Source organism: Neomonachus schauinslandi, chromosome 11 (genome assembly GCF_002201575.2).
Source record: "Neomonachus schauinslandi chromosome 11, ASM220157v2, whole genome shotgun sequence".
NCBI lineage: Eukaryota > Metazoa > Chordata > Mammalia > Carnivora > Phocidae > Neomonachus > Neomonachus schauinslandi.
Window position 1 is genome coordinate 37,358,797 of NC_058413.1, and position 8,392 is coordinate 37,367,188.

At 44.7% G+C, this 8,392-nt stretch overlaps 1 protein-coding gene across 1 annotated transcript in view; it reads right to left on the reverse strand.

Annotated features, from left to right (window-relative positions):
• Positions 1 to 1,704: 1,704 nt before the first annotated feature.
• The window catches only part of SLC6A5 (solute carrier family 6 member 5), a 51,879-nt gene continuing 45,191 nt past the window's right edge, over positions 1,705 to 8,392 (reverse strand). The window contains exons 14-16 of the mRNA XM_044919588.1: positions 8,171 to 8,271; positions 4,097 to 4,264; positions 1,705 to 1,860 (exon numbers count right to left, since the gene is read on the reverse strand). Of these exons, the coding sequence (XP_044775523.1) occupies positions 1,705 to 1,860; positions 4,097 to 4,264; positions 8,171 to 8,271 (425 nt within the window). The remainder of the gene's footprint in view (positions 1,861 to 4,096; positions 4,265 to 8,170; positions 8,272 to 8,392) is intronic.

Below are 8,392 nucleotides of genomic sequence, written 5' to 3' on the forward strand. Positions count from 1 at the left end.
TAAAATGAGTTGAGACCTTTTTTCAATAAATGAAGTCATTTAAAAACAAAAAAGAAAAGAAAAACACGTTACACTGAGGTCTTCTGTTAGGTTTCACTGCTGTGGAACAGGATGAAAATGTCACATCAATATATAAGATTTAAACTGAAAACTTTGCCTGAGACCCTGTAATACGAAGACAAACAAATGAGAAAGTGATTGAAATGGTCTCCCCTAAAGGAAACAATTTCAGGTTTAGATATTATTACGGTAAGGAAAAAAATCCAGACTACACTATTCTAAACTCACCATCTCTACAGTGATTCATAAGATATTTATAAGGATAGAAAACACCACTACACGTACACACTACATGAACACATAGCACATCTTAAAAATTTCATATATGCATGTTCAGGATACAAGAAGGTAATAAAGGTCACGGCTTCGCCAATCTCTGGAGACATATGATTCACTCTCATTAGAGCACAGTTATGAGTATTGTGAATTGGGAACTCTTAAAATTGAATAGGCTAAATGTAGTCTTAAAAGCTATAGTCTTAATCGGCTCACTTGCTACTTACCTAAGCTGTATTTATCAGAAATTCCTGTAAATACAGTGACCTAAAATGTACTACCAGCACAGTGAATATCATGGTTGCTTTCTATTAAACTCTGCATTTCTTTGATTTCTCTATGACCACAGCTGGCATTTACTGTGAATGAAAAAGAGTAAAAATCGAGAAGGTATCTGTCTTGTAAGAGGTTGTGTCTTATATATGTAAAATATATGGACAGAACCAGGGTAAGTCTTGTTTTCCCAGAGGTTAAGAGACAAGGTATCTACAGCTCACAAGGACATTTGGCAGAGAAGAAGCATGGAATCATGACACTGAACCATGGCGCTAAATGTCATATAGAAAGTAGAATGGACCTCTACTCTGACCATATGTAGGCACAAATTACATGATGGCTTCTTGTGCACAGGTGGAGGAAATGACCAAGAGAACTCACTCATATGGTTACGTAAAAAAAAAAAAGACAAGTGAAGGACGAGAACTCTTCACTGAGATTCAGTGTGCAGAGACTGAAGTATCAGTTCTTGGCACACTTGAAATGATTGGCCCAAATGAAGGAAAACAGATCCCCAATTATAAATGGAAATGTGAACTTAACCACCTCAGTGGTGTCCAAATCCACTGACTTGTCTCATTCTAAAACACTCTGCAACCACTGCTGATGCTCCAGATATACTCTCCTCAACTTTCTGCATCTGAATGAAATCACTACATTGCTCAGGAACACTACTGAGACCAAATACGAGTCTTGTGAGTCTGCCATCCTATATATGTCTCGATGGCACCACCATCAACAACACACAGTGGATACCTCCGTACTGACCAAGTCTCATATACCTACTTGTGACTTCAATGGAAAGCGCTCACCTGGCTGATCCACTCCTGCCAGGTAACGCATGTGCTCAGGAGACCAACCCTTCTGGAAACTGACACCATGGACATGGGCAAAGAGTGCCTCAAGTGGCCCGTCTAGCTCTTCACTACAGCATTCGATGCCATGTCTTACTTTTCTGCATAACCACTCTCATGCATGGACATGAACCAAGACGTGGGGAGAGAGAAGAAAATGGGAAGAAAGCTGGGGTAAACATGAGGGGAGGCAGAGAGGAACAACTGCATCAAGCCTGAGCCATCCCATGCCATTGGACTAGCACTGGGTGCCCAGTTCCAAATCCTTCACTGGCAGTTTGAGTCCCAGGGAAGAGGTTCCCAAGGGGTCGATCATGTTCTTGTAACGCTCTCCACGGTGCTGAGCTAAGAATGGGCCCCAGTCCGGCTGTGGTGAGCACACCAACTTGAGCCTCTGCAAAGAAGCCAAAGATACACAGGGTCACAGAAGTAATGCCCCTTCCTCCCCTACGTACCACCCATCTATCCCCGCACTGCTGGCCACCGCTTTTTCCAGAATCCCTCCTTAAGCCAAGAGGTCCCCCACCAGGAGAAGCAGTTGGGAAGATCAGCCTTATCAATTCATTAGGCCAAGAATGTTAAAGAGGAAACTGAGTTTGGTTCACTTGAAATTATTTACATCACCCTGCAAGCAATATTACAATTCCTTGGGGTTTGCTTTGCACAAGATTAATTGAGGACAAAGGGCCCAGATTTTAATTATACATTTTTTCCCTCCAAATGAAGAGAATCCGCAAGCTTCTCTCTCCACTGCCAAACATAGTCTGAAAAGGACATGCACTCAATTACTTTTGTTCTGTAGTCTCAACAGTGGATTGTTACACCAAAATAGTTGGATTTTGTTTAGCATATTTCCCCAAAGTATATAAATGGCCGGGGAAGGAAACTGCAACCCCAAAGACACATTGCCAAGAGTGAGCAAAGATTTTAATTATCTGTTGACAAAAATAGATGCTTCTGACTTGGTTCAGCAGTGTGGGTTCTTGCAGGCGAGCTAGAAATAATGGGAACGTCTCTAATCCTTCAACTGAACTTTTTACAGAAAACATAATTTGATGGGAACATTTTCTAGAAATAAGAAAGAAAACATATTTCTGACTACATAAGGGGGGAACAATTACATGTTTATTACCTATTAAAGTGAAGCTGCTTCTTATAGCTGTTAGCTTAATCTCCCCTTAATCATCGGTTTGCAACCTTTGTGTCCCAAATCAACCATAATAAATTTATAGAGCCAACTCATCAGTTTAGGGAATTTCGGCCTGAGACGAAAGTAGCAGAAGCTACACTAGCTTTTGTTCAGAGGGAACGAGATTTCTGGGCCAGTTAGTGGGAGGTTCATCTGGGGCAAAAGGGAGACATCTCTGGGGATAAAAGGGCCCACAGGAATTTACCTGGAGGGGGATAGCAGACAATTTCCTGAGGATGAAAACTGGAATCCCACTTCAGCAAGGAGATGACTACATTCCCTTTGTCAACTCTCTCTCCATCTTTAGTCCATTGAAGATAAAAAGCCACCTCCCCACCAAGTGGACATTTGTGTTACGCATTTACTCACTCACCTTATTCTCATTTTGCTTCTCCCTCCAGAGCCTCCGTGGGATGCTCTCTTCCTTTCCTCTGGCTGACTGACCAAGAGCAAAGCCTGTACAGCTGTTCTTCCCTACCCTCTATTGGCAGGTGTTTCTTGGCCTTGGTCTATTTTAACGCCTCTGAGACTTGCGTGTGCCTCAGAATCACCTGGAGGGCTGGCTTAACTACAGACACCTGGGTCCCATTTCCCCAACTCTGGTTCAGTGGAGCCAAGCTGGAGCCTGATCATTTGCATTTCCCCACAAGATCCCAGGGGGTGCTGATGCTGCTGTTCCCTGGGCCAACCCTGAGCAACACTGGTCTGGTTCAAAAGGCCCGCCCTCTGGATTTTCAGGACAGACACAGTGCTGATCTATTCCTAGCACATCTGAGCAAGTGATTTCTCATAAATCACAAGAGCCTGACCACACTTCACTGTGGCTCAACAAGGGGCAGTCCCTTCCCATCTACCCTGGAGACAGGGTGGAGATTCTTTTGCTTTAGAAACGAGGGAAGGGTCCAGCAAGGGATTAACAAAGACAAGTCTCACCTCAAACCAGCCACGCCCCAGACCTTTGGTTACATTGTGTGGGGACGGTGATGTGTTCATCAGCTTGGGCCCCTCAGCCATCCCTAATACCAGTACAACAGGGAGGGGTAGTGATTTAAAATTTAATGGTAATAGATGTTTGCAGGAAGACTTGGACAGAGAGGAAGATCAGGAAAGGGAGAATCTGACATGTAGTTAAAAAGGAAACACTGGGTTTAAACTGTGGGTAAGGGGGCGGGGGGAGACTCCAATGGCTTGTTCCCCAGAGCTGTAGCCGCCGCACTGAGAAATAGCATAATAACAGCTTGGCCTGCGGATTGGCTGAGCCTCTCCATTAGAGGAATAATACATAATAAAAATGGGTTTAATAGAAACTGTGGCAACTGTGATCCCTTAATCACCAAGTCTCCCTTGAGAAGTTCACCGAATCTGTTGTTTTTTCATGCACAGAGCTCTCAGAGCTTCTCCCTGGGGAGGGGATGGCAGGAGAAAGGAGCGATGGAATTACCTCAATAAATCTGCCAGGAGCCAGATGCATTTTTATCACAAACATAATTGGGATCCAGATAACGGAACAGGCGAGCATTAGCCATCCAAGCACCATGGACCAGTTAGGGTAGCGGTAAGAGCCATAGGTCATGGGCTCCCACTGGTAAAAGCTGAAGCAAAGGATAAACTAAGAAGAAAAGAGAAACGCACGTGTGAGGCTGGTGATGTGAAGTATTCATTCCTAACAGCTCTGTATTGAGCCCCTGCCATGAGTTTGGTGCTTCCCTATCTCTGACCTCATTTTACACCCATACCAACCCTGAAAGAGAGGTATTATTCAGGATCCATTTTCCAAATGACGAAACTGAATTTCAGAGAGATGAAGATGACCCACGGCTGACGCTGCATTTGCCATCCCCTGGAACTGAGCAAGGCGTGTGGGTGTGCAAACACGCGCGCCCAGGCTGAGGAAACAGTTTAAAGGATACACATTGAGGTGACTGATGGGTGGTGCTGGGGGTTTTGAAGGGGCCGTCTGCACTTCCCATAGTGGATAATCAAGCTTTTGTGATAAGAAAGAAATCCTTTACGTTTATGTATTTTAACTTTCTTAATGAGTTGAATCGACTTTGCCTTCTCCTTGAACAGGGCATGGCCTGCACCCAGGTACTGTCTCTGAAGCCGGCAGGGTGACATCTGAGCGCTCTGCCAAGTGGCGACTGAGCCAGAAGCTGAGTCCTGTAATAAACCACGGGACACAGGAGGGGCGCACAGCCCACTCACAACTGACTCAAGGTGAACAGGCCTTGTCACCAAACGGTGAGCCAAGAGTGTGGCGACCAGCAGGCCAATGTCGGCCCTGCTGCTAACTAGCCGGGGGACCTTCGTGTCTCAGACCTCTCTGCTTTAAATGGATATATTTCACATCGTGTACACACCACAGGGGTTTTCTAGGAACAGCTATTTACTCAAAAGTCCCCCCCTCAATTCTAAGAAAGGTCACGATTTATTTTCCGCCCATCATCTCCTATCACTGCACACTCTCACCGCAAGGGCTCAGAGAACCCTCGGAAGACACGGTGCATGTAGCTGGAAAGGAGCAAGGGAACACGCGTGCTGGAAGGAGAGGCACCAGAAGAGACAGAACAGGGCTTCTAACTGCTCTTGCCAAACCTTTGGGGAGCAGCATCGCCCTGAGAAAACGGTGTCCTTGCCTGGTTCATCCTGCCTATGGCAGCAGCAGCCCAGAATAATGTACCTAATGATGATGACCTGTGTCCTGCATCCCCCCCCCACACATACCTCTCGTTCTGTCTTAGGCAGTAAAATAACTGCCCAAAAAGGATTGGAGGGAATTATGTCAGGAAAGATGATGTATGGAAGTGTTTTAGGAAAGCGGGAAGCACGCTACACACGTAAGGCCTATCGACATTACGGCTGCAAAGCCCAGGCTGCTGGGGCAAGTGATTATCTCAATGCAACAATAATTCATTGTTCAATACATCAATGAATCAATGAATCAATACATCAATAATGTATTGATTCGAAGCAACGTGAGCCTGAAGACAACTGTTGAAAACGCTGCTCCTATGGAAAGAGATGCCTTACTCTAGGCCCCCTTTTAAACATTTGACCCTAGAGTTATAAGCTTTATTAACCAGTCTATTGGAAGTAGGGCCTAATGTAATTATGGTAAGTTGCTCCATTTCATTTACTATGTAAGTAGCAATACATCTGCTTATGTGTGCGCATAATTCAGTAACGTGATCTGACCATGTATACAATAATTGCATGGAGAATATTTATAGCTCTGTAAATCCAAGAAGGCACATATAAAAATGATCAATTTTATTTCAGAGGTTTTGAAGTAATTTAAACCCGTAATCTTAGCTCATTCTGGCACACTACAAATACCCGTTTTATAGAAGGGCAAATGGCCAAAGACAAGTGTTAGGCTTGGTCCTTTGGTACCCATTTCCAGTTGCACAAATATCACATCAAGCTTATCTGAGCAAATGTGTTCTTGCCATACATTTCCCTCTGCCAAATGAGCTTTGATAAAACCCTGCCCTCAGATGGGCCTGGCCGTGAGTGATGCTAATTCAACCGCTGGGTCAGGCTCACCCTGACTTCTTGCTGATGGCAGCCAAGGAAGGTCCTGGAGAGAGGTACATCAGTTGACAGTGACAATGGAATTGACCACTTCTACTTGTTCCTGGCTCCCAAACACAGAAGGGGAATCTGGTTCAGGATATTTTCTGGGATCTCCACAGGTTTCTGCTATGAGCTTCATAATGGTTATCAAGTAAAGTACAGCAGAGTTGAGAAACTTTCTCAAAAAACACAGAAGTTCCCTAGAATTTCTTTTCCCTGACCTTCGGCTCACAGCAATTAGAATTCTTTTAATCCAAAAACTGGCCCAACTCCACTTGGAGAGGAAAGCACTGAGTTTTGAGACATTTACTGAGGCCTAGACAGCTCTGGATTCAAGCCTTAGCTCTGCCTCCCACAAGCTTTGTGGCCTTGGTCAAGCTCCTTAGCCTCTGCGGGCCTCAGGGCACACAACTGTAAAATGGGGGGAAGAGTCACCAACCAGAGTGGCCAGAGACTTTAGGGACAATGCTCATAAAGTGCCTGCCTCTAAATAGAACTGCCTCTAAATAGTAGTGCTGGTTGTTATAATTATGTCATATGTTTCTGCAAAATATAATAAAATTCTCTGAACCTTAATCTCTTTCAAGACAGGAAGGAAGGGCAGGCCTTGATCTCACCCAAGAGTAATCAGATGTGATAATAACTGGGGTAAAGCTCAGCAGAGACAGAATGCCCCAGGCAGGAAAGTCTCCCATTTTTTGTTTTGTTTTGTTTTGTTTTCCCTCCACCAATTAGGTAAATCCGAGCTCTTCATATACATTTCAGTCCTGAATTCAAGAAGCTGAAAAATCTATTTTAATTCTTTTCATCCCTCATGCCCCAAATCTCGTGGGACTTTTCAGACAAATTACGGCCTCTAAAATGTGAGCGCTGATGTGGGCCTCAGTATGATGTCCATGTCAGTGCAGAGGGAGATAAACCTGAATGGTTTTTCTGTCTAAGCTTATGTCTTTTCAGAAAGCAGTTGAGGTGTTTTGATTAAAACTCACCCTCTGACAGTTTAAAAAAAAAAAAAAAGGAAATATATATTTTCCTTACAATTTTACTTCCATCCTGTCTCGTTTTCCTTTAGAGAACCTGGTGTTGTGGGGTAAAACAATGGTTTTAATCTGGTTTCTAGTGCCACCTGCTGGCCCCAATGAGAACTACAGCCAGCTTCCTGCAGCCTTGCCAAGATGACACCCATCACAAGCCAGGGAGGAGGAGGAAAGGCAGGGTCTCCGTCAATTACTGTGCTTGGAGGGTGGATCAAGGCAAAGCCTGCAGCCTACAGCACAATAAAGGAGGTGATGGATGTGCATGTAAGTCCCTATGCAGATTTACTGATACATGAAGGGCTCTGATCTTTAAGAAGATGAATGTCAGATGATCTCAAAATGTCATCATCACACTTGAGGATGATAAGATAGTTCTCGAAAACAATAAAAGCGAACAATAAAAGTCTCATGTATGCTATATTAGTTGTAGAGCAGCTGAATGGAGTAGTGGTTAAGAGCAAGCTGCCTGGGTTCGAACTCAGGCTGTGATTGCTAGTGACTAGGTGTGCATGGCTAGGCAAGTCACATAACCTCAGGGTGTCAGTTTCCTCATCTGTAAAATGGAGATGATTGGAACACCAACCCCACAGGCTGTCAGGAGGGAAGGAGGAGGTGATACACATAACGCTCTCTGAACAGAGCTGGGACTGTGGCTGGCACGTGGGAAATGTGATTGTTATCTGCTCTCAGGACATGAGGCAGACTGATATATCAGGCAATGTTCCATCAGAGTGCTCCAGACTGTGGCTGAGTCACAACTAAGCCCCTTTAGGTGAGTCGCTATACCTCTCCGAACCCCAGCTTCCTCTTCTGAAATACAAGAATAATATACTTTGTTCAAACATAAAGCACCACGTCCACACGCTAGGTCCTATGTACAGGACAAAGCATGCAATCCTTACAGTTAAAATGGTTGGAGTTACAAACGCCCAGCAGACTTTCCAGAAGATGTTTGGCTGGAATCCAATCATCATCTCTATATCTTCACAGAATCTTTGCAAGCCTGCAAATAGACAAGTGGAGACGGAGCATGAGGTTCAGTGGCGGGGGGGGGGGGGGGTGGGGGGGGGAGGATAGTCTTGGGTTTCAGAAGAGGAAGCTGGGGTTCGGAGAGGTATAGCGAC